The 26,372-nt window shown below is 46.3% G+C and overlaps 1 protein-coding gene across 3 annotated transcripts in view; it reads left to right on the plus strand.

Annotated features, from left to right (window-relative positions):
* Positions 1 to 26,372, plus strand: part of ZBTB16 (zinc finger and BTB domain containing 16) — a 175,134-nt gene that overhangs the window by 65,061 nt on the left and 83,701 nt on the right. For all 3 annotated transcript variants that reach the window (XM_079103846.1, XM_079103844.1, XM_079103845.1), the window contains exon 3: positions 22,538 to 22,635. In XM_079103846.1, the coding sequence (XP_078959972.1) occupies positions 22,538 to 22,635 (98 nt within the window). The remainder of the gene's footprint in view (positions 1 to 22,537; positions 22,636 to 26,372) is intronic.

Consider the following 26,372-nt stretch of genomic DNA (forward strand, 5'->3'; position numbering starts at 1 on the left):
TTATATTTTGCAATTCAAACTGAATTCTCAGAGGTTTACTCTACTGGCTAGCGAGAGCCTGGCCACGATGCACTTCGGGACTCCTCCAGTGCGTGCAGACGTGGTCATTGGTTTTGAATGGCCCCATGTGAGTCTTTGGCAGAATCCATTTGGTCTTGGGTGATAGGTGCACCTAAGGGCAAATGAGGAGATTTTGCATGTTTGACTCTCTTTCTTTGAAGATACCATTGGAAATCAGTGAATCCACATACTACGAGTCTAGCAAGCAGAAGCTAACCATTTAGGCGGGGAGAGTTAGGAAAACCAAAGGGCTTCTTTTATTAGAATAGAGGGGAAGCTTTTACTTTGGAATGTTATCTCAAATGAAACTCCAGTTTCAAATGTTCTGGAATGATTGATCATACATCATTTTATTAACCTGCAGCCTTTCTGTCTCGAACACTGTAGAAGAGTAGTTAAATGAAGTCAGTGTCTGTGTATCTGGTGAATGTGAGTGACTAGTTAAGAGACAGAGCATTCCATGCTCGGTTTAATGTCAGACTACCAACCATGGTGCCCTCTGGCACAGGCTCATTATTTCATACAAACCGAAAAGGAAAAAAGTTTGCCCCTGGAAGAGCGACTTTTCCAAATCACTCGGGAAGGTTAAAGTCATGCAACTGAAGCATGGTTCCTCTCTCAAGTTGTATGTGAGCATTTCTCCTTCCAGTTTCTTTAGCAGGGCAGGAGCAGGGCAAGAGAACTGGAGGTAGAGTCAGGGGAAGGAAGTTCTGGCCTGGTTCTGCTGCCTTCTGACTCTGTGATCTTGAACAAGTTGCTCACCTTCCCTGAGCCTCATAGGACAACAGCACCCACCCTGCCCCCTCTGCAGGCTTGTTTTCGGGATGAAGGGACAGGAAAGCACTCTGTAAATTGCCAAGAGCTGAGTAAATATCAGGCACTCTGGACATTGTTCTGTTGTTAAACAGGAGCGATACATTTGTGAACCAGGTTTTGAGTACATCTTAAGCATTGTTTGTGAGAGGAGCCGGAGCGTCTCGGCAGACACTTGTTTAAGGACTGGTATCACGATCTGGACTCCATCTGCTGTTTGCTAGCTGAAATGCTAAATGGGACTGTGGGTGTACCTGGGGTCTTTCTTGGTACTCCACAGTCTTGGAGGGGAGCTAGATGTGTCTCCCCTTCTTTATCTTACATGGAAGCATATTTATAGTCTGGTACAAGTACAGTCAGAAGGTTCTTATAAAACTCTGTTATTACTGCAGTACAAAGTTAGAAATGCTTGAGGTTTCGGCTTCTTGGCTCTTCCATGCGGCAATGAATATTTTATGGGAAAGGAAATACTTAGTGTCTGACTCTTTTTATAGTGCAGCTACTCACAGGGCTGGTAACCTTCCAGATCTCACCAAAATCAAAATTGCTGCCCATCCGTCTCCCTGTTCCCTTCTTCACAAAATCTACTGGTGCCCTGCCTCGCTGAGGTGGTGAATGGGCCCATTTACAAAACTGCAGGGTGCAGTTTTCAGTCTCAACTAATGCCCGAAACCAGACGGATTGGTTACTCACCAGGCCTGTCCTCCCACCCTGAGCTAGTGCTGATCAGCCTGGGAGAGGCTGTCAGAGAATGCGCATCAGGTCCTCTACCTGAGGGTCTCCATCTGCATTTTCTACTATGCCTCCTTTGTTGAGTGCCCAGTGGCCAAGGGAGGAAGTAGCCAGTCTCCCTAAAAGTCCACTTCAATCTTGGAATTAAAAAAGCAACAGGTGAGTTTGAGGTGCAGCAGGCTCCAGGGGGCTTCTCCCTTTCAAGGCCTGAAGATTGTTAAGATTTTCCTCTCTGGCCCTCTAACTGTGGTTCCTTCAATGACCATGAGAGGCAGGATGACCTTTGCAGTCTTGGCTGTAGCTTGCTGGGTTCTGCATTTGTGGTAGAGGAAATGTGTCTCCTGGCAGGTGAGCATCAGTGGAAATTGCTCCTCTGGCAGCTTCCGAGGGGCCATCCTGGCACAGCTGGGTGGCCCCAGGGTTCTCAGAAATCTGATGTGAACCCAACAGTTCTCAGACCAGGCAGAAGGCCAGTTGTGGCGTCCACAAACATCCCACCTCAGGTAGCAAGCCTGTGGCTCTTCAGGGCCTCGTATAGAGCGGGGCTAAGAAGCCTCGTCTTTGTACCAGTGCCCCAAAGTCCTGGTGTGGAGAGCGTGGCAGGTGTGAAGTGTGGCTTCTGAGACACACAGGAGCGCAGCTGGTCCTGCCTCAGCTCTGGCTCAGGATGGGTTTTGTTAGCAAGGGTAAGTCTGTGACAAATGCTTACCGTAATCCGAATATGGGTTCTGCACTGAATTTAGCAGAGCTCTGGGAGCTCCAGAGTTTCACTGTTTGCCTTCTGCTCTGCCCCTGGTGTTTGTCTTGGCACCAGAGTAGGTACAGGGGGAAAGTGATTTGCACACCTCTGGTGGCTCCGGTTTGATCTCCCAGCTCTGGTTGCGTTACTGCCACACAGAGCTGTATTTTCTCACTACGACTTTGTACTGGACTTTCCCTCCTTTGCCTCCTTTGCCTTTTTGGTTTTTAAATGGAATGATAGCAAAAGGCAAAGTGGGGAATAGAGGACTTTGGGATCGTGGGCTTAGAGGCTCGCTTTCACTTCCTCTCAAGTTGTGAAGGTGAGGGAGAGGCTATTTGTTACCTTTCATAGATGGGAATTGGATTGGCCAATGTTTCCTGCAGAAATTTGGCACAGTATTGTGTACCTAGGATCGACCAAATGGTTAGGCTATTGAACCTAGTTGAAATTTAGGGTTCCAATGACCGTTAGGTGGATGGATGTGATATGGGTAAGGCTCGGAAGAAATGAAAATTCTAAAAGCTTCATTACTGGTCCTTTTCCATCCATGAAGTCATTTTTTAAATAATGAAAATGGGTTAAAAAAAATGGGACCAGAGAAAGATGGAAAACTTTCCTTATGTGCCTGTTGTGTGATGGACAGTGCTATGTGTTTTAAAACAAGTACCTTTCAGGTTAATTCCAGAGCTTAGATTTAGCAATTCCCTTGTTCCTGGGCCTGGATAATCCATAGGTGGAATTATTGGTCCTAGAATCAGATAAGCCACTGGTATTGAGTGGATACATTCAGGGTCTAGAGTTGCAGACGATCTCATGGAAGATGCAAGGTTGTGCAAGCTGTAATGCCTTCTCCTGGTTTGGATACCGCACACCCATAAGTATGTGTCCACTCAGAGGTTGGTGCAGCTGGAGGGTGAGGCCAGTGGGAGCTATACATCCCAGTGCTACAGTGACTGGGGTATCAGGAAGGTGACTCCATGGGATATCCCACCGCCTTAGGAAAGCCTGTGGGCTTCCATGAGGGAAACCATGGAAGTCTCTGGATGTCAGGCAGATTAGGACAGAAAAAAACCCACTCCCAAAGGTCTATGGTTGGTGAGTGAGGTAGGCAGAATAGCGACTCTCCCAAAAGGTCCCCATCCTAATCCCTGGAACTCATGAGTGTGTTAGGTTACATGGCAAAGGGGAATTAAGGCTGTTACTCAGCAAACTTTTAGATGATCCTGGATTATCCAGGTGAGTCCACAGTGATCAATTGAACCACAAGATGAGAAAAGCCAGTGTCAGAGCAAAGTAAGGACAAGCCAAGGAAGGAGAAGTGAGCCACGGACCCAGGTGTGAGAGCAGCCTCAGATCCTGAGCAGTCCCCTAGACCCACTAGAGGCCCCAGAGCCCTGCCAATCCCTGATCTAAGGCCAGCGACTGAGACCTATTTTGAACTTCTTATAGATAGAACTGTAAGATAGTACGTCTGCATTTTAAGCAATATGTTTATGATAACTTGTTATAGCAATTAAAATGGATTAATACTGTGAGCAGAAGAATCCTGAATGGCCTGTCCTTGAGGAAATAGGAACTGGTACTCTTCCTTTTGCAATTTTCAGGGTTCCTGTAACATGATGTGAGTTCCAGAGTTCCCCTTTTTACAAGGAAAGTCAGGCAGGATGGACCTTTATCCAGCGCAGCTTCTTATTCCCCGCTCTTCCCTGTACCCCTCAGTCCCTTCTGTGGGTCAGCTCCTCCTCTGCAGTGTTGTGAATTTACTTTGTGGGTCAATCTCCTGGTGGAGGCTCTGGCAATAAAGGGTGAGGTCTGTGTGGAAATCTGATGGAATCATTAGTCTGGACCCCAGAGAGTGCTGCTGGGGTGCTGATGTCTTTGCCAGCCATGCCTTACTTAGATCCTTCTTTTAACTTGTCCATGTGTGAACGACCTGGGTGCAGTTTTAAAAATAAAGTGAATCCTCCCAGGAAGTTCTAAAAATAGTATCGGCCTTCCCATTGTCTGAAGGGCAAGGGTGCTGTGTGTAGGACCACCCAAAAGCAGCTCTGAAAGGGGAGTCTGGCTCGAGTCACTCCAGTTGTGTGCCCATCAGGGGAACTCAGCTCGTAGGTCACAGATCTGCCCACAGGCTGTCAGAATGAGAAAGAACATTCTTATTTTGATAATGGGGAAACTGAGGCCTAGAGAGCACAAAGGGTCCATGCAAGATCTCCTAGTGAGTTCGTGACAGTTCCTCCCTGCTCAGTTTGAAATGTTCTGAGATTCTTCTGATGAGTTGTCATTTTGGGGGCTGTGGGTGAGCTGTGGTGGCAACCTGGATCGTCCTGCCCAATCCCCAAGAGGTGAATGAAAGTTATCATCAGGCAGACTGTTGTCTACCAAAGGGTATGGTTGTGGAGGTTTCATTCTCCATCCTGAAACCTGAGGATAAGGTCAATTGAGCATGGCTTTGTCTTGGGCATTGCAATTTTATTTTTTAAGATTCATGTGTAGTTTTAACTGGAAGGCATCAGCCCCCTTCAAGGTAACATTGTGTGTTTCTGGGATTTATAACTTCACTCTCTTTCCTAGATGGGCATGACCTATAGTCACGATTTATTGTTCTATGCTCCTATACCCCAGATCTCCATCACCGTCCCATGTTCTGTATGTGGCATTTCTTTCCTGGAGGTCTTTATATGTTAAGAGAGCTGTCTGGAATGCTTGAGTCTGCTTATTCCTGGATGCACAGATAGAAGCCTTCCAGGTACTGTGAGTCCTCTGATTCATAGAAGGTTAAATGATTATGGAAACATTGTAGCAGTGTCTTCTCTCATTTCCTGTGATGACCTTTAGGGTACATTGTTCAGGGGAACAACCATTCTCTCCCTTTTGAAGTCAGCTGCTCTCATCTCGCTACCAAAAGAGAAACTCAACCTCATTGTCCTGATTAAGGTCAACACCAACAGCCTGTTAAAAACACCATTGCGGACTGGGGGTGTAGCTCAGTGGTAAAGCACTTGCCTAGCACACATGGGGTGCTGGGTTCGATGCTCCGCACCACATAAAAACAAATAAATAAAATAAAGGTATCGGGTCCATCTACAACCAACCAAAACAAAACAAAACAAAAAAAAGAGCAACAACAAAACACCATTACTCCTCTCACTGGTACTGCTCCTCCGTCTCTCCAGTTCTCCTAAGGCAGAGCCCTCCAGGATGGGAGTGTCTTGGAGGAAAGGGACACAGAGAGTACATGAAAGATTAAAAAAAAAAAAAAAAAAAAAAGCTGTATATGGTGCTTTTCTTCTCTCAGTCTCACTGGGAAAGGTACTTGTCTATGTGCTCCTTGCGTATGCCCAAGTGACATGATGTGGATATTCAGATGGCAATTAAGTATTTATATGACTAGACTTGAGGATTTCCAGACTCTGACACCTCCAAATCCCTCCAGCCTGCTTGAGGAGGGAGACCTGGAAACTTCCAACAAGACGATTCATGTGTGAATAGATCATGTCTTCTGCAAGGGAGAGGAAGTCCCCTGGCTGCTGCATTTCAGTTTGTTTTGCCAAGGTTGACCATGTCCCTGTCTTTGGGCAGACAGAACTGGATGGATTCTATGGAGAGAACAATAGCAGCAATAATGGAGAACTGCTTTCTGAGTCCCCGATGGCATCTCCCTTCTATCTTGCTCCAGGGGACAGGGGAGAGCTGGGGCAAGGTGCAGCCTGGCTGCTCTCAGAACAACACCCCGTTCTGAAGACTGTGGTCAGCCCCATGCTCTGCACCCAGGAGAGGTGGAGAGAGGGCTGCTCCGGCAGGTGCTGCTTTCTGGCCGGTGAGTCGTGGCCTGTTGGTCCTGTCAGGGACAGATGAAAAGGGTGGATGGGAGCCAGCCCCTTGCTCCTCCAGAGGTGATTTTGTGAGAATTTATAAGATGAAAGTCATGAGATGCCAGTTGATGTGAAGGAACAGAGGAATTGCTAGAACATGGAGACCACACTTCTGGAGATGGACCAAGACCCTCCTCCAGGCTGTCACTTTTGTTTGGTGGCTTTCCCATTGCTGATTGGGCAGGCTGACCCCCAGTCTTGACAGGGAAGGGGCTGCTTCCAATTCCCTGGCATTGCACGATTGCCTGTTTTCCTCCAGTTTTTCTTTTTATTGTACTTCCTTCCTGCTTCCTCATTTGCCAGCTCTGCCCGTGTGTTCACTGTGATTGTTTCAGCTTTATTTGGAAACGGGAAGCCTCATTTTACTATAATAGTCCCTTAATGATTTTCTAAATGAAACTTGCATACTTCATCTGCTCCCCCACTTTTCAGATATTAGACAAATATCTCTAAGAGGTTTCCTGTCTCCCATCCCTGCCCCTCCGGAGACCAGCGGTGTGCTCAGCCAGTCGGAGAGAGATGGGTGTGCGTGTGGGTATGTGCCACCTCGTCCATATGTATGTGTGATGGGCAGCTCTTATGGAGGGTGCCGGTTTCTGACACATTTTCTTGCCTTGTTGGCTTCCAACTCTGGAGCAAGACAAAGGAGGCTGGTATGTGACCAAACACAGAGTGAGTGGCAGGAAGACCCCATCACCCCAACATTCTTGCGAGGGATCCACTTTTCCGTGAATGGGAGACCGTGGAGGAGGTTGGAGGAGCAAGTGTCTGGCGGGTCTCCAAGGCCAGCTGTCCCGAGTGCCACATGTCACGAGGAGGGATAGCAGGGAGGCTCCTCGAGCACGTCAGAGCAGTGCTCTTGAGCTACGGCAGCCCTCGTGTCCCTTTCCCTCTTCTGTCGGGAGCAAACGGTGCCTCCCTCCTTGTCTGCTTTCTAAGCCCATCTCCTCCCCCTTTAGCCCTCTGGTCCCCACTCACTTGCATGACTCCCACACTCACGTCTACTTGGTTGGTCTGTCTTGGGGAGGCTGCCCCTGCTCAGGAGTGATGCTGTCCCTGGGCCTGTGTCCCTCATCTGGATGCCTGTTGTATGCTTGGTGTCTTTGGAGCCCAGTCTTGAGCCCATCTCCTCAGGAAGGCCTCCCAGGCCTTGATTCCCACTCACTCTGGGTGTCATGCTTGTGGTCTGCACCTGTCACCTGAGTGGGTAAGTAAGGACCACTTTCTGTTATTTTGTGTATTGACTTCATTCTTCAACTAAAGTTTTCTAAGGGCAGATTTTGTTGTTTTTTGTCTCTTGCTTTTGTTGTAACTTTCACTAGCCAAACAAATACCTAATTGATTCTCAGTCTGTCTAGGTTCAAAGGAGAGAGTATTTTCTCTTCTTAGTCATTTTGAGTTGGTGGCCAGCTCAGTATTCCAAAGGGAAAGAAGTCACGTGGTGTTGCTCCTCCCCTGCACATTCTTGCCACCATATATGTCTATGATGATTAGATGATGACATATTTAATGTCTGGAGATAGATGACAGAAGCAGTAGCTCTTTTGAGTTCCCTGCCATGGTCACTTGCACTCTGTGGAGCCAAGCACCTGTGCATGGTAGTAGATAGGCATAGGTGGTTTGGTCTGCTCTCTCTCTGCAGGGAGCAGAGGCATTCTGCAAAAAAGTGGCAGTGATACTGTGTTGGCATTTTGTTCTGGAAGGTTGACCTCACGACCATCTTTTCAAATGCCCTCATTTTCAATTTAGAATTTGGGCACTTCTTTCTGTCTTTCTTTTTCCACAGTCCCTACCCACGCTGAGCCTCCCACTCACAGCCAGCTCCATTATTCCAAGAAGGGTTTTGGTGGCTGTACATTGTCTTCAGCACTGAGACAAAAGTCCTCAGCCTCTTCCTTAGGACCCTACATAACACAGCCCACTCTACCACCTCTGCAAGCTTATCCCCAACCGCTTTTCCACGTGCTCACTTGGGGTGAGCACCAGTATCCTGAATGCTTGTCCAGCGTGACTTGCTCATTTCTTATGTCAAGTCTTGGCTCATGAGAACCTCTATTGTATGGTGCACTTTCCCTCACCCAGGGTGTTTCCATTCTTAATACTCCCTACCTTGGAGCAATGGAGCCCTTCAGAGTGTATGAGAGACCAGCTCAATTTCATCATGTCCTCAAGCCACCTCTGGTCACAGCAGCCACTGTTTTTCTATTCTTCTTCTGCACACCCACAGAACTTTTGACATATCTGGATATTCACTGACATATTGGCACGTCACCACATCCTCATTTCAGAATTTCTTCTCTGCCTCTTTCTCTAGTTCTGTCTCTGCTCAGCTAAGTTATGGACTGGCCAGAGGGTAGTTAGGGTCCTGTCTTCCTCTTCAGCCTAAGCTAGATCTCTTCAGTGCATGGTGTTCTCAGTGCCATACTACATTGTTTTAAATGCAGTCTCATTTACCGTCTGAGGTAACAGTATTCTTATCCTACTTGACAGATGAGAAAACGGAGACTTAGACCATCGCAGAGTCTTAGAGCTAGTACATTGTGGACCTGGAATTGACAAACAGGGTTGGTGTCAGTCTCAGTTCTTCGACTTTTTGCTTCATTGTATCAGGCTCTGCCGCTTAGAAAATACGTGACCATAGGCAAATTATTTCCTTCCTCAAGCTTCAGTTTTCTTCTTAGTGAAACAGAAATAAAAATAATACCTGCCTCATGGGGTTGTTCTGAGGACAACATGGAGAGTATACAGAATGGGCCCTGGTGTATAGAGAGTGCTCAAGTGTGTTTTGTGCAATGTGCTTCTACTTCTTCATTATCAGCATCATCTAAATATTGCTTTTTATATTACTTTCTCTTATTACCTCTTGTGTCTCTGAATTTTTTTTTTCTTGTGCAGGGGATTGAAGCCAGGTCCTGTACCTGGTAGGCAAATGTTCTACCACAGAGCTACACATTCAGCTCTCTTAGCTTAGCACCTAAGATAATGCTTAGGTGCTCAGGAGATGCTTAATGAATGAATGAAAAGCCACATGGGCTCCTAGAGATGACTTGGTGACAAATGCTCAGTGTGATGTCTTGGTGGCAGATGCTGATTACGAGGTTGTTTTTACCAGTGTTCAGCCTGGGCAGGTTCCTGTTGGGTGAGGGCTGGGGGTGAGGCACAGTGTGGAGGGCTGGAGGCTGCAGTCCTCAGCCCTCCTGTTGCCTACGAACTTTTCCCTTCTCACCCCCCCTTCCCCAGTAGCTCTCTGCCCTGCCAAGTCTGTGCACAAGCCTTGAAATGACAAAGTACCCTTTAGTTAATTGCACAACGGATTGCCTAGAGTTAAAAGTTCTGATTTATATGACTATAGCTCTAACTGCTCAATAACACAGGCCTGTAATCTACTTTCATTTCAAACAGAACGGTGATTTATAGGGCAGCATGCCGCTTTAGCTCAGAAATGAGGTGTTCAACATATGCTCTGTTGACATAAATTTGGAATTTATCGCTGTTGTCAAAACTGCCTGTTGGACAAAGGTGGGTATTAAGGCAATAAATGGCTCAGAATAGTTTTCTGTCACATTTCCTAACCATTGTATTCAGTCTATTTGAGGGAAAAATATATACTTAAAAGTAATCAAATGTCCAAAATCCATGCATCTTGTTTTGAATTGTGAGAAGGGAGGATGCAGGGGGATAGAGGGGCATGGGGACATGGAAAGGGGGCAGATGGGGGGGTGTTGTGGAGAAGAAAGCTTTCCATGAAGTTATGGCCCATTTAAAAGATTCCACTTTGCTTCCTCTTCCCCATCCCCATTAGGAGGTGGGCTTTCCTTTCTCATTTACAAAAAGGGGAAAGAAAAATGAAAGCTCATTAAATAAAAATAGTAAGGGACATTTTTATGTGTAGGCTTAAAGCCAGCAGTGTCAGGGAGAAGTTAGTGAGTGGGGCCGTGAGGGAGGCAGAGCAAGATTTTGTTTATGGGGAAATAAAGCCACCGACCAGAGTTGGTTTCTTTGCCTCCTGTGAGCGTAGGGTTGCTCCCACCATCCCTCCTCAAGCTCAGAGGCTACTATGGACCAGATGGTACTTGTCCAACTGATGGGGGTGAGAGCTGTTGGGTACCACAAGTCATCAGGTCCTTATTGACTTGTTACCCACAGCACATCCAGGACGCACCTACCGCTCATTCATCCATTCACGGCACAGTTCTTGGGCATCCACTAGTGCCCTCTCCTAGACTTGAGGGCACAGGGATAAGTGAGGCAAAGCTCTGTCTTCAGGTGACTGCCCATCTAGTGCAGAGACAGGGAAGCAAGCAGAGAAACCCAGTACCACTGATGTAGCCATAGACGCATGTGGAGATCCCGGTGAGATGGAGTCTGAGCTTTGGGAGTGGAGGGACGGGGAAGATTTCCTAGAGATGATACTGGCCCTTCTGCCTGGCAGAATGTTCCTTTGAGGGTATAATATGCTTGCAGGGATAATGCAAAACAAAAACAAAAACAAAGAACAAGGAAACATGCTCTAGTGATAGGCTTTTATTTTTTCTTTTTTAATATAATGTGTGATGCTGTGGTCACTGATTTTTGTCATTTGGGTTTTCTGTGTTGTGTGTTATAAAAAGCCGGGCCCCAGTCCCTATCACTGCATCGTTTAAACACACAGGGGTCCAAAGCAGGCAGCACAGGGAGACTTAGTGAATGCAGTGAGTCAAGGTTAAGAATCTCTCTTCATCCTCTATTACAAGATAACAGAACTTGCAGTATGTTGTTGGCTACTATGTGTCATGAGGGCATTTCCAGAGAGCCACTGTGTGGCCTTGGCTGCTGTTGGCCCTGAGGCTGTGGGCATCATGTGCTGCCTGTACACCCGGCAGCCTCTCGAGTTAAGAGCCAGAGGAGTGAGCAAGCTGCCTGGTGCTTCTTTCTGTGAAAATGAGGCCCAGCGGGGAAGAGGATGCATATTTGTTGCTTTTATTTTATTTTTCCTTTTATCTCCATGCCCACACGCTTGGACCGTCTCAGCATTGATAAATGTGTGCTCTCACACACACATGCACACGGGCCCCATTCTCTGGCCTGCACGCGTGTGACGGGCACACACACACACACACACACATACACACACTCCTGCGCACACTGGGCATGGACACCAATTGTAAACCTCCTCTCTGTGGTTCACCCTCCCTTTGCCACCAACCCCTGTCCTTTTCACACAAAGCTCCCCGTTGGGAAAACTCATAATTTTTACACCACACAGTCTTGACTGGCCATTGCTGGAATTACTGTCTCTTTGAAGTGCTTTCTGCTGGGGCATTTACAGGCCGTTTTAATTACCTACAGCTTGCAAAGGGCCTTGCTCTGGCCCAGTCTTTGTTTGTTTGTTCTTTGCAAGGAGTCTGTGCAGAAAGGGATACGGCTGCCTTCTACCCAGAGAGAAAAGGGGGAAAAAAGTTTGGGGAACCCTCCGCAGAGCTGCTCCCTGCTGCCTGCTCCAGGTCACCCTGCTCGTTCAAGCAGGCTCTGGCAGAGAGGCCACACCTTGTTCTTGACTTGCCCATCTTCTCAACAGCCTCCAGCTCTGTGGGTCCCTCTCCTAGAGTTTGTCAGCAATATTTTTGTTTGTGAATTTTTGGGATTCTTTCTTGGGCAGTGCTGAGGATCAGACTCAGGACCCTGTGCATGCAACTCAACTGCTCTACCACTGAACTATACACCAGTCCTGTGCATTTTTTGCTTTAAGTCTAAAAATGTATTAAGTCTGTCTTCAAACTTTCTGGTAGTGACAGCAGGGCTATCAAATCCCTGCCCTCACTGCTGCCCAAATCAAAATCGGCTTCACTGGAACTGGGATCCCTCTTACATTTTTCAGCTAAATCTGTTTAAGGAGTGCGCATTATTAAATTATTGAGTCTGGGTGTGGGGTGGAGGGTGAGGGCGGAAATCACATATGTGAAAGTAGTGCCCACTTGGAGCAATCTGGTGTTCTTTCTTCTTCTCCATTTTTTTTTTTTATTCAATTCTCTCTCTAAAATGAACTCAATATAAATAGAATTCTTTGGGGTTTCTGTTAAACATGAGAGTGGCATGTCCTGTCTGCAGATGAAGAAGCTAGTTTACCAACAGAGCCTTTCTCTGGGGACTTTCACAGCAGAAGGAATCTTCATTCATTTATTCATTTAGTCTAAAAATGTATGGAGAAATTGGAAACCTCATACATTCTGATGGGATGTAAAATGCTTTGAAAAACAGTCTGGCGGTTCCTTAATAGGTTAAACATAGAGGTACCATATGACCCAGCAATTCCACTCCTAGGTATATACCAAAGAGAAGTGAAAACACATGTCCAAAGACAAAACTTGCAAGCAAATGTTCGTAGCAGCATTATTCATAATAACCAAAAGGCTGAAACAACTGAACGTCCATCAACTGTTGAATGGATAAACAAAGTATGGTATATCCATCCAAAGGCATATTATTCCACAATAAGAAAGAGTGAGGTACAGATGCAGTCTGCAATATGGGTGAAGCTTGAAAACATTATGCTATGTGAAAGCAGCCAGATCCAGAAGGGTGTGTATTGTATGATTCCTTTTATATCAAATATTGAAAATAGGCAAATCCATAGAGAAAGACAGATTGGTGATTGCCAGAGGCTGGGGGTTGAGGGGATCGAGGGGTGACTGCTCCTACAGGATTCCTTTTGTGCATTCTTTTTTTTGTGGTGCTGAGGATCGAACCCAGGGCCTTGTGCATGCAAGGCAATCGCTCTACCAACTGAGCTATCTCCCCAGCCCTACAGGATTCCTTTGGAAGGTGAAGAAAATGTCCTGGAATTAGGTAGTGATGATGGCTGCACAGTTCTTTCAAGGACTAAAGCCCTCAGTGGTCTGCTTTACAAGGCTGGGATTTAGGGTAGGTAGATAATAGCTCAATAAAACTGTGATTTTAGAAAAATGTACTGAATGCCTGCTCTGCCAGGTACCCTGCCAGACTCTGAGTATACAGTGGTGGCTTCTGCCTTTGTGTAGCTTACAGTATAGTAGAGAAAAAAAAACAAATAATAAAAGACCAGTACTTAACTATTGCTGTAGAACCTGCCCAGATGGACTGTGGCTCGGGTTGCAGCCTGACTTACCTCCAGACTGGCATACAGTGGGTGCTTAACTGAGACCGTGCAGGCAGCAGGAGGCAGTGAGTGAGCATGCCTTCCCTGTGGAAGGTTCTGAAGTTTCTGCAAATGCAGCCTGTTCATGGATGCTGGGTGAAGTCATTCACCTTACTTTTCCGTTAGAGGCCTCTCTGTTCTTCTGCCTGATTAGGTTGGGTAAATCCCAGGTGCTTTCCCAGTATGGGCCCCCTGCCCCTTTGCAGGGAGGACACCATGTGCAGTACCATGGTCTCCTCAGCTAGGCAGATAGATGTCAAGGCAAATCCTCTCACCTGATGACCTGGGAAAGTAAGTCAGTTAGCCTCAGCTTCCTCATCCACAAAATGGGGCTACACTCCATCTCACCCACAGGGTGTGACCCTCCAGAGTCAGACATGACATAAAGGCACTTGCTTTGTTATTATACTACCTCAGTTGACTAGATTTATTTTTCATTGTTCTAGAAGAAAGGAAAAAAAGAACTCTTAAAAAAGCAAATATCTCTGGATTCTGGCCCTTTTCTTCATTAAAAGGACAATAATTTTCACAATGGGATTTGATGTCCATGCAGGTAATCTGCCCGACTCCTCTCGTGTGTTCATAATTGATGTTGAGAGTGATGGCTCTCGAGCTCATAGAAAAGTAATTTAATTTTCAGTGTACTAAAGCAGAAAGAATGAGGCAATATACATTAAAAAGGTTTTCGGAATGGTTTAATTCCAAAGGAACGTCCTTCTTAGACCTTTAATAAGTCTCAGCTATTCTCAACAATCTTGAACTGCTGTGGCTGGTCTGTGGGATGTGAAGGTAGCATTCTGGCTTCCTGGCTAAGGTGGAAACATACAGAAATGAGCCTTGATAATCAGGAGGCAAAGATATTTCCTCCACATACCCAGGGAACATGAAGAGATAACAGAAAAGCCTGTCGCTTTCCGAAAGCCATTTTCCTAGAAGTTGGCTCTTTGTGCTGGTTAAAAGCCTTGTATGGAGAGAGAAAAAAAACACGATCCTTGTTCATCCATAACCATAGTTTGATTCCTTATAGGGCCTGGTACGATCTGGAGAGAATATTTTGAATTTATTTTTGTTTCTCTTAGGCTGACGTCATCAAGTATGCATCATGGTGCCCTGTTTTGGGTTTGGAAAAAGCTCAGAGAAGCTATAAATCTTGAAGCATTTTCCTCTTTTTCCTCTTCCCTTTTCTGAAAACACAACTTTTTTCTTGAAAGAAAAAGAAAGAAAGAAACTACAAAAGTGTGTATTGATCCCTTCCCTTCAGATCTTAACTGCTCAGCCTGTAATACCTTGCTTACATCTGCCAGGGTTTTGTGCAGTTTTGCAACATCTCCTTAATCCAGTGAGCATAAATAGAACATTTCAATCATATTTGGCTACCAGGAACTTTGCAGATAAGCACGCTAAGACCTTGTTGAAAGAGACTGTATGAGATTGTGTGAGATAAGATCATCCCACAGCCCAGCGCCCAAATGAAAAACTTTTGTTCTTGGTGAAATTTGTTGATAGTGATATTTCAAATAAAGGACTTAGGAGAATTCAGTATTTTAAAACAAAGGACCAGTTATATAACAGCCAGAAGCCCAGGCTTCCTGGTGCTCAGTGGCCATGAAGATCCTTCTCTGAGCAGTTGCCCTGTGGGGAGATTAGCATGCCCCTTTGTCATTTCTGGTTTCATGGTTTTTAACACTCAGAGGTGTCTTATGGCCTTATCAGGAGGTACTGTACTTGGTGTGGTTATGGCCACAGGGAACACCATTGTCCTTCCTCAGTACTGTTTCTTCCACTCTTTGGTCAGCTCCAGATTGGTCTTGATCCCAGGCCAAGGCAGGATGTGTGGCTTTCTTTCTAAGAAACCCATGGAGGACTTCTCTTTCAGATAGTGGAGACGATGGTTCTTGTACAGTGGTATGTGCATGTGTGTATAAAGAGAGGATGAATTTTTCCCACCTCTACACTTGGTTTGTCAGATTCCCTTTCTTGTTGGTCTGCTCAGTCACTGAGTAAGATGCCCTGGCCCTCTAAGTATATTCTGGGCTCAATGGCGAAGATGGAGAAGATGAGGTAGGAGATGTAGTCTAGCTAGTGTAGACCCACCTGTCAATTCCAAAGGCTGTCAATCCCACAGCCTTTCAGTTTTGTGAAGTTGTTTGGAAATTACCTAAGAGATCAGCTAGCTCAATGCTTGCATTGTTTCAAAGATATAAATGAAATCTAGACAGTCTGAGAGGTGGTTTGGTCAAGGTCGTTTGATGGTTATCAGCAGAGCTGGAGTGAAAACCAGGTCTCCTGCATCCAGTCCAGTATATATGTACAGTACATATGTGTGTGTGTATGTGTGCACATACATATGTGCATGTGTATATATATGTACATGTACATGCACATGCACACACACACACACACACACACACACACATACACAGAGTCAACATACCATACCTTGTATGTAGATTATTCTTGAGAAAGCATGGTTTCTTTGGTATTCTTTTCCCTTCCCTTTAAGATTCTGAAACAACCAAATGGCCACCTATTTCCTTAACTGTACCAGTCAGATCCCCAGGCTCCCCAAACCTGCAGCACAGAAGGTGTTAACTAGCACTCTGTTAGTTCTTGGTTGTTTTAAAAATCTGTTCTTTGAAATCCTTGGCTTTTATTGGTATATTTACTTTATGGCATACATAAAGAGCTGTATTAAAAAATAAATTGTGTTGTAAAAGCATTCGGTAATGTTTATTAATATTGACTAGTCAGGGAGCAACGAACTCTATTGCTAGAAGGATAATTTGTGGTAATACCAGCTAAGCATTTGCAGCTTGTCAAATGACTGTCTAATATCAACATTAAAAAAAAGAAAAAAGCGGGTAAAGGGATAATTTTCTTTATGTCTTGAGAAAAATGAAGTGACCTGTTTCCTGGTCCAGTTTAGAACTGTCCCTTCTTTCTCCTCTGGGTTGCCAGGCCCCCTCTCTATTCCAGGCAGGTGTGGGCTGCATTTTAGTGGCCAGTTGTCCCTTCATCTTGGGTGGTTGGAGACTGCCTCAGAGGCAGTAGCTCCTGCTCTGGCTGCTCTGGCGGCCTGTGTCTCTGCTGAGGGAGTTGAAGACAGAGATAAAGACTGGGATTTGGTCTTCCAGGAGCTTATAGTTCTGAGGAACTTATAAATGGCCTAGCCTTTAATCACATATGTAAGGAGAATGACACTTTAAATGACTAATGACCTGCCCCACCTGGAATATGACACTGTTGGTGGCATTAAGAGATATTCTTTGGGAAGATCCAGTGTCACCCTTAGAAGGTAGGAAACATTCTGAGTGTCCCAGAAGCCCTGTGAATAGCATGCTCTGGTTTAGAGTACAGAACCAGCTCTGTTCAGAGTACTCCTTTCCCACAAAAAAGGCAGCTAGAAAATGTAGGAGTTTGGGCTGAATATGGAAAAACCCCTGCAATCTCCCTGAAATTTGTTTTTGGCAGGAAATCCTGATAACCTAATAGCTTTTCATTCATCCCTTCCTCTTACCATTAGAGCACAGAATGTTGTTGGCAATTTGACCTTCTCTTGTGATTTGAACTAAGCGGACATTGGAGGCATGACTATTTAACCTAGGGGTCTAATAGATGGAAGATGTGTGAACCCAGTAACTGAAGTATGTCAACTCTTCCCTCTCAGTTCAGTTTCTATTTGGAAAGGTAAGCTTGGCCAGTGTGCAGTTTTATCACTGCCTTATCCCATTCCCCATGGGGAGACACAGCATCATGTCAGTGCCTGTGGGCCAGGTTCAGCTCCAGAGAGGACCCGGAGGGTTGCTTGGTGGCTGAGTTCTTGTGGTAAGTAGATCTTGGAGAGGGTTGCTTCTTGTGTGGGTAGTGGGCTTTTGAGAGAGCAGAGGGTCATTTAGACCTTGGTTGGGTCTCACTCACAGAATCTCCTATCTCCTCTGTCTGTTCTGAGTACCTCTTAGAAGTACTGAGTAGGTCAAACTGATGGCTGTGCGATCAGAAGGCATAAGCCCTGAGTATTGGGGAGAATTCTGCCTGTGGAGCAGCCTCAGATCAAGGATAGGGGAGTTGGAAGACCTTCTGACCTGGTCTGAGTGTGTTCAGGGGATGGATCAGTTAAGCTGAAAACAAGGAAAACATTACCATGGTCCAGCTATGTGGTTCCCTCCCAGTGGCTTTCCCTACTTACAGGCCCCAGTTTCCAACACTGATCTGTTCAGCAAAACTCAAAGGCCAGGCAGTTTTAGCTTTCCAGTAGGAAAGTGAAGAGCAGCCCTTAGGCTAGTAGAACTGAGAATTCTTTCTCCTAACCTTCCCTGCCTTTTGGTCTGCTCCAGCTTTGCCCTTCATCTCTTGAGAGAGGAACTTGGGAAGAAATGTGGCATTGGAAGTGCTGTGGCTTGAGCCCCCCTCTCTCTGTCAGCTGGTACTCTTGGTCTTTTCCTCTTGGCGCCTGGTGGTGCAGTGAGTCCTTCTCCTTGCCTTCTCCCCTTAATCATTGGCTGCGTGGGATGGAGGTGGACTGAACTTCTCCTGTAGACAGTACTGTTAAGGCCAGCTATCCTTGGAGACTGAAGGTAGGGAGAATGGAACTTGGTGTGGGTCTCTCCTTACTGTTGCTCATGTTGTTGTTGCTGCCCTAGGTATTCAGGAGTGTTGAAGGTTTATCCTGAAGATGAGAGGTTGGTCTAAAGCTCAGGCTTTATGCTGCTATGAAAGTCTTTGGTTTCATCATATGGACTTCAGGGGCCACAGGACAGGGTCTGGTTCTGGACTGGAGGCTGCCCATGAAACTGTTGTACTTGGATTTTGGTTAGGATGAGCAGAGGAGTGCCATACACTCTTATCTAGATCAATTTCTTTAGCAGCATTGAGCAATCCATTTTAAACTAGGCCTTATGAAGAAAAGGGAATAAGGAAGAAAAGGGAATATACATATGACTTCTGTCATTGTGGCGTTTTTAGTCTAAATCAGATGGAATCTTTATGGATTTTCACACTTGCAATTGCACAGAAATGATTCAGATGATGAGCTTGTTTCTTACTACCTTGGTTTTACTAAGTGAGAGTTGTATGGTTGACAAATGGTGAAAAGAAATAAATCCTTCTCTTATGTTACTTGTTAAAAGGTTCAGATTTGGTTATCTCTAATTTCTCATTATGATTCTGCTTTCTTGACAATATAGATAGAAACCCCTGTAAGGGTTTATTATTATTATTATTATTATTTTGGACCTAAGTGAATGTTATATGCTGTGGACCAGGTGTTATCTGAGATGGGTCACCACGAGGGGTAGAGGAGATTTTGAGCCCACTCCCCAAGAATAAATAGTGAGGACTTGAAGCATGTGGGGGAGATGGACCCTCCACTGAGTACAGGGAGGGGGTGAGATGCTTGGGCCATGCTAGACCCAAGTTACTTTCAAAGTGGTGGTCAGCAATGTGGCTTTTTCTCAGAGAACAGAATGTAGAAACTCCATCATCAACCAAGGTAGTATACAGCAAAGTGTAAAACTGTCCCCAGATGTCCTTCTTCCCTGTACACACTGATGACATCAGGTGGCCATAAGCAGTCAGACCTTGTGAAAAAGCAGGACTAGACTGGAAAGATGTATTGAGCGTGGTAGGGAGGAAGAGGGTGGACAGAATTTCCATTTTGATCTAAATGCCCTGCATAATGTGACAGTGGTGATTTGGGGAGGTTGTGATTTAAAGAGGGATGACCACGAGTTCATACAAATTTGTAGTTTTGCTCTAGAAATCACTTGGAATTCTATTTCTACATTGACTCTTCTGTGGACTGTGTCATAGAGTCTGCTAGTAGTCAGGTCTATTGAATGCAATTGATTCTTCTCTGCCATTTGCTCATCATTTTTCTTTTTAGATATACATGACAGTAGAGTGTATTTTAAAGTAATGTACATACATGTAGTATAACTTATTTTTCTGTGAATCAGGAGAAGCTTCCACCTCTCTACACTCCTCTTGGTTTGTGAACAATAATCAAAGATAGGAGTGAACCCCTGCGGGGCTACGTTGAACTCCCAGGCAGGCCTGGGAAGTTGTTTCCTTTTGGTCTTCTGGACTTTGTGTGCTTTGACTGGGTCTGCCTGCCAGTGGGTGAGACCTATATGCTTGTCCTAGGTGAGAAATATATGGATGCCACACTTGCCCCTGGTAACCTATGTGGGACACTGTGTTAGTGACACAGTTTCAGGGTAGTGTTCTCACCCTGAGACTTGGACAAGACAGAACATCTATGTCTCTGAAGGCTAGGACATGCATGGCAGCAGAGATGTTCAGAGGAAAGGCTTGTGATGAGTTCTCTGAGCTTTTTTCACTGAAAAACAGTTAACAAGTGAGGAAGAGGAAACTCAGGCCATCTGGATTCAAAGGTTTTAAAATGAATAGCTTGCCAGGTTGGGTCCAGAGTTTTGCTTGGGCTTTCTTAACCTGACTGCCTGGGGGTCAGAGAACATCATAGTGGGCATTGACAAGTGGAGCCTGACTCAGAATAATAGTGCCCATTAGAGGTAAAGGATGTGGGTAAGACTTCTGAATAGCAAAATGTGGTCTCCACCTGAAATCTTAGCTATCATCCATATCCATTTGCAAGTGAGAAAAACAAGAGGAGAGATTATGATATCATGACTTGTTGAACGTCTTAAAACAAGTCAGTGGCTGAGTCAAGATGAGGATCCAAGTCTTCCAGCTGCTCGCTGGGCATTCTCTGCGCCCTGTTCCTCTCTAAGGAAAGGGCTAGCACGCTTCACCTTTTAAACCAAGCCACTCCAGTAGGCCACTGGGAGAAAAGATACTTCCAGCAAATTCTAGGCAAATCCATTTGCACATAGGGAGAAGGCCAGAAGTGTTGCTGAAAGAGTGTTTGTTCATCAGGGTGCAGGATTTGATCTGGAGTTCTCAAGAAGAGATGGAAGCCCAAGAGGGAAGGTTAGTGTGGCTGGTGGTGGCTCCCAAAATCTTAATACTGGACACTCTGGAGTCCTTTTGGAAAGTAGATCCAAGTCGGTGTTTTTCCTCCTGTTCCTCCTGATAGCCACCTATGAAAGGAGGGTGCACCTGGAAACTAACAAATTATCAATGAAGAGGAAGAAAATAACCTCCCCACCGGGATTGTACATGAAAAGTTCATCTGAAGAGCCATTTACAAATGGAGCCTTTGCCACCCTGTAGAACATCTCCTATAAAAAAGCAAACACCTATCATGCCCAGGCAAGAGGCAGGAATGCTCCACTATCGTGTGTGTGTGTGTGTGTGTGTGTGTGTGTGTGTGTGTGTGTGTGCTTGCACACATGCACCTGCACATATGTACCTGGGGACATAGTTAAAAGCATGCTTTACCCCAAACACTATTAGGACATGTTCAAGTGTCCAATATTGTGAAATATATCTAGAGTTAAGAATGTTCAGTTCAAATGTTCTGTTATTTCTCAATTGGATGGATTAGCAGTGGCCAAGAGTGAGATAATATGTGGCTGGGGGGTGTCTTCCAATGCTGGATGACTCTTTGTGTGTGTGTGTGTGTGTGTGTGTGTGTGTGAGAGAGAGAGAGAGAGAGAGAGAGAGAGAGAGAGAGAGAGAGATTGAGAAATCATCTGTCTTTGGCAAGGGTATAAAGGGAAAGAAAGCAAACAAAACAATGTGATTGAGAAAGAGTTCTGTGAAGAGAACTGTGTGATCGCCATCAGAAGACCGAATGCATTAGATTGTGTGCTGTCCTTGTGCCATGGCAGCCCATAGGCTGAGGCTCATCCATACCACCACATGGTTTTGGCACACTTGGGTTCTCATTTGAGGATCTAGAGGTTGCAGTTCAGTTTCATTGTTATAATTTGGGCACTGCCCACTTGAGTGCATGATACCCCCTGTCCCCATCTGAAGTTTCATCTAATGTCAGTACCAGCTCTCTAGCCTTTTATTGTGGTCTTGACAATTCAACATTCTGATTGCAGTAGGCATTGGCCCTGCACTGTCTTGTCTGCCCTACAACTCACAGGTGCCACCTCTGACTGCCACTGCCGGCCCTGTTCCGGAGGGGAAGTTGTAGGGAAGGTGCAGAAATAGGGTCAGGGGTGGAGACCAGATCCTGAATCCAGCAGTGGCAGAAGTGACAAGAAACAGTGTGAATGGGAGGAAAGTCAGCATTTGGGACCAAGCCAGCAGCTCATAGCTTCTCCCCAGACTCGGCTCTCTGCTTGCTGGTCCATCCAGTTCCTTTTAACTTATAAATGTCATTGCTGGCTCATGACAAAATGAGGGGTCTGTCAGGAGAGGATCCAGGTGGCAAGTGGGATTGGGGAACTGTGGCAGGTTGAGCCTGTGACCAGTTGTCACCAGTGCCTCTGTCTACACAGGTGATAACACAGGCCAGCCCAATTCACAGAATCATAGTTGTGGCGAACTGTAGTGCAAAATATGTGCAAAAGTCCTTTGGAAAGCCAAAAATGACTACTGTTGGAACCATTTTATCTGTTGGGGCAAGACACAGAGGGAAGACCCTGCTAAAGCTAGTCCTTAGGAGAAGAATGGTTTCTAGGGGTCACCATAGTTCCGAGGATATCTGGGAGCCCTGACTGTCCGTTAAGACATCAGTTCCTTTAGAAGCTTATTCAGAGCCTGAGCCTCCTCTGTGCCAGTCACTGTAGTGGGTTTAGGCAGAGGAGAGAGAAAGGATGCAGGTGCTGCCCTCCTGCTGTCTGGTGGTGGAGGCCGGGGAGCCAGGTGCACGCATAGTAACAGCTCAGTCTGAGGGAAGCAGAGGCCAGTGTGCTTCCATTCATGACCTGTGCTGGTTTGACAGTGGGTGTTATGTCTGACTGTCCTGGGAACTACCTCCTTGCTCCCTCTGGAATTGGATCTGATTTGTTCCTTTGCTCTGTGTGCCAGTGAACGAAGCAGTAGGAAGTACCCTGTTCTCTCCTTGGGCAAGAGTAAGAATGGACGCATTATCCATGCCTTATGGGCAGCAGTTCTCAGCCTGGGGTGGGGCTGGGGTATTGGAGACCGATGATACAGGGCTGTGCCTTCTACCTCCTTCTTCCTGTTCACCTGCCAGAGGGATGGCCGCAGAGCCACCAGGTAGGGGTGGGCCTGCCTTCTGTCCAGCCAGAGCAGCAGCAACCTATCTTTTCCTTTCCCCTACAGGAAGCTGCACAGTGGGATGAAGACCTACGGGTGCGAGCTCTGCGGAAAGCGGTTCCTGGATAGTTTGCGACTGAGAATGCACTTACTGGCTCATTCAGGTAGGCACGGATGCCTTAACTGGCCCATTTGGGCACAGGCAACTACCTCCTGCCCAGCCCACCTTCACCCCCCACTCAGAGGCTTCCACGGCCCGGGTATCCCTGCTGCCAGCCAAGACCTTGGTCCACCTTGTCCCTTGGATGTTCCTTCCAGGTTCACGGAGCAGAAAAGCCGTCCTGACCGTGTGCATATTGGATGAACCCATCCTCATGCTCCCCTGGGTTCCCAGGGCATCATTGGCACCCATGCCCTGTGTGATCTACCTTCCAAAGTTGACTGCAGTTTCATTAGCAAAACAGTTGTGGAATTAGGTTCTCGCTGTCTAATGAATCTGACTATTGGGTTCACATTATACAGGAGCCTTTAATTAAATAGATATAGAAAGGTTGGAACACAAAGCTAGTTACAGCGTGCTGTCTTTTGCAAGTTAATTTTATCCAATTGTAGTGGGGTCGGCTGTGTGGCTGTTGGTAATTTTGCTGGTGTTTGGGCAAAGCTGCTCTGCCCCATGAGGCGTGGAAAGGAGAGAAGCCGCTGGCATGCAGCGTGCCTGGGTGTTCTGGTGGAGGGACGGAGCCTGCAGGTTTGATGCTGTGGCTTCTGGGCTCCGGGCTACTGACCTTTAGTTGTAGAGCTTCACTACTGCCCTACTCTGGGCATTCTCTTCCATGTAGTAGTGACCTTGCCTTTCAGACTTGGAGTCACTTTTTAGGGGCGCTGAGTGGGTTATCTTATTTGGTCTTGCTCTTCCCACATATTGATATCTGTCAAATTCTGCCTCATATTTTTCCATATTGCTTTAAGCAACTGACCTTCTAGGCAGTTTGGTGTTTGTGAAATAAGCATGGGTTTTGGGCTTGGGCAGATGAAGGTTCAGATCCTGTTTGTGACAGGTGCTAACTGTGTGACCATGGCCAGATTTATCTCGTGAACTCCAGCTTTGTATTTGTCAAGTGCAGGTGTTGCTAACTCACATCTTTCTTTTTTTAAGGATAAGATGACAGAATGTATGTTAAAGGCATCCATAGCAAGAACCCAGCATGCAATTTGTGTTTAATTGCTATCAATGGCATCTGTGTGCACCTTCCTCCTCTTTTCCTACCTCTGAAGCTATCACCTAACTCCAGAAGCTTCACATGCTTCCTGCCTGGCTGGCTGGCTGCGTGCTGTTCTTCCTGTGACCCTCTGTGTGTACAGTTGTATAAGTGCTCTTTGGTAGCTTTGCTGCAGCTCACCATTACCTTGCCGCACAGCCCATGTGGCTCCGCCCTGTGTAGGATCTCTCCCTGGCCCTCCTAAGGTCCTTGGTCCTTCCTAAGGTACCCAAACTTTTTCTTACTTCCCATTTTTCCCTCTTGCAGACACAGAGATTCAGCACTCCAGATAGCTGTCTATGTGGTATGTCCATTCTGTCCCTATATCTGTTCCCTTCCTCCTTAGTCCACTCCATCCTCCACTGAACCATCCTGATCCTGCCCTGCCTGACTTTGGCCCAGAGCCCTGAGTCCAGGCGTTCCTGTGTTCAGCATCTTTTTTCTTTTTTTTTTTGCGGTACTGGGGATCGAACCCAGGGCCTCGTGCTTGCAAGGCAAGCACTCTACCAACTGAGCTATCTCCCTAGCCTGTGTTCAGCATCTTGTTTGGCACTTAAGTACACCTTTTCCTCTCTTTTAATGATGTGCACCTTCAGCTTCGTGCATTGTTTTGGGTTCAGTACTTGGTTTCATAAACTGTCTGCCAACCAGAGTGGCCATCCCTCCCTGACCCTGAGAGCCAGAGTGTGGTTTTCTGTTTCTTTTGCTCCCTGACCCACACACTTGTATGCAAGGAACGCTTTGATGGTACAATATACATTTTGATCTGTTGTTAAAGCTCCCTTGCCTTCTCTGAAGCTCAACCCCAGTCTGCATCCTTTCTTGCTGTTCTTTCCTTGAGTCCAGTACCCTAGCCAGACTCACCTTCTTGTTGGGTTATTTCATGTGCTTCTTGCTTTCTGAGCCCTGTGTCTTCGTTTTCCCCATTCTGTCTGCCATCTTCCCAGATTTTCCAAGGTTCCTTCCATGAAACCATCCCCAGACATCCCCCATTTCTAGCCAGAAGTAATTGTGCCTTCTTCAGAGTGTCCATATTTCTTTGTCTGGAGCTATCTTTGGGTACGACCTTTTTTCTTTGTGTTATAGTTAACTATGGGCTTGCCTTATGTCCCCTCTGTGAGGACAGGGTGAAGTGGTGGAAGGAACTGGGACACTCATCTCCTGACAGTGTGACCTTGGGCATTCACCTCGTGAGGGTGTGGCTTGACTCTCTAAGCCTGAGCCTTACTGTGAAACAAAAATATTTAACCCTACTTCAAGGAAGCATGCTTAGCACTATGCCTGGAACATTGCAGGCTTTCAGCAAGTGGGATTTCCCTCTCCCTCTCTCCTTCATAGACTATAATCTACTTGGAACCAGGATCAGTCCCTGTCATGTCTAGCACAGTGCCCAACACATTACTGGAGTCAAAAATTATCTGCTGAATGAATTAGTGCAACCTGGGAGAGCAATGAACAACTTAAGAAAACTCCCATCTCCTGCCTGGTCTCTCCTGCATCAGGAACCATGACCAAGGGGCTTGTTCATGATCAACTGTTCTTCCCCAGGGGCTTGCTGGGGAAGGGGGCAGCCAAGAGACCCTGGCCCATACTGCAGCCCTCTTTCAGGTAGCAGAATACATGTGAGTTAGCTGCTGTCTGCTCTGAATCCCAGGTCCAGAGTGCAGGAGGGTGTCGTAGAGAGGACAGTGGCTGATTTCATATTCTCAGGTGTGTTTGGCATCCCCAGGTCAGACTAGATAGTGACTTTGCACTATCCCCCATGGACTGGCAGGTCCCTGGGGAAGTGCACTCCAGTGTTCCTGAGGTACCACTTCCAAGGCCCCCGTCTGGATGTGCCAGAGACTTTCAGAGTTGAATCCTGCTTTTCTGTTTCCCTTTCTGTGCCTGTCTCGTTGGTCAAATGATTTGTCCCTTTGAGTGTTACTTGCCAGTGCCCTTGTCAAGGAGGATCTGGTGATGGAGCAGGTATGATGAGTCAGTCGTGTTTAAATTCACCCCTGCACATAGCTCAGGGCTTACAGAGTCAGAGATTTCTAGTCCCTATTTTCTTTCTGTTGCCCTGCATACCTCTCACTGTGCTGAAATATCTTAAAAATCAGATAGCACAAAGGTTTAGTGGAGCTAGACATCTTTCTGTATTTGGTTACCCCCTGTTGAACAGTAGCTACCCCTGGGAGAGGGGACCCTGCAGAAACCTGGACTCCTTGAGGTTGGGGTCTGAGGGCTGGGCTGGTAGTGCCAGGTTTTCTCGAAGATTCCACTAGTGATTTTACACATTCTGATCCTAGTCCCCAGATGCCTAACAGAACTCTGTTGTTTTAGAAGACACATTTAATGAGATGACATGAGATTTTCTTGCTCCTCTGTCTTGAAGGCTCCATGCAGCTGGGAGCTCACGGCGAGAATGGACCCTCACTCAGGTCGTGTAGCACAGACCCATTTTACAGAAGATAACCAAGGCTTGGAGCAGCAGTGCAGAACCTGGAAAAACCATAGTTGCTTCGGAGCCTGGGGGACTGTTTCGTTAAAAAGAGCATGCTGTAGGGGAGTGCGTCTGGGATCTGAGTAGGGGTCTTGTGGCTGCCCCTGCCCAGGCACATCCCTGCTGTGTGCTTCTGCTCCAGAACGCTTTGCTGAGC

This window comes from Sciurus vulgaris (genome assembly GCF_902686455.1).
Source record: "Sciurus vulgaris genome assembly, chromosome: 11".
Taxonomy (NCBI): Eukaryota; Metazoa; Chordata; class Mammalia; order Rodentia; family Sciuridae; genus Sciurus; species Sciurus vulgaris.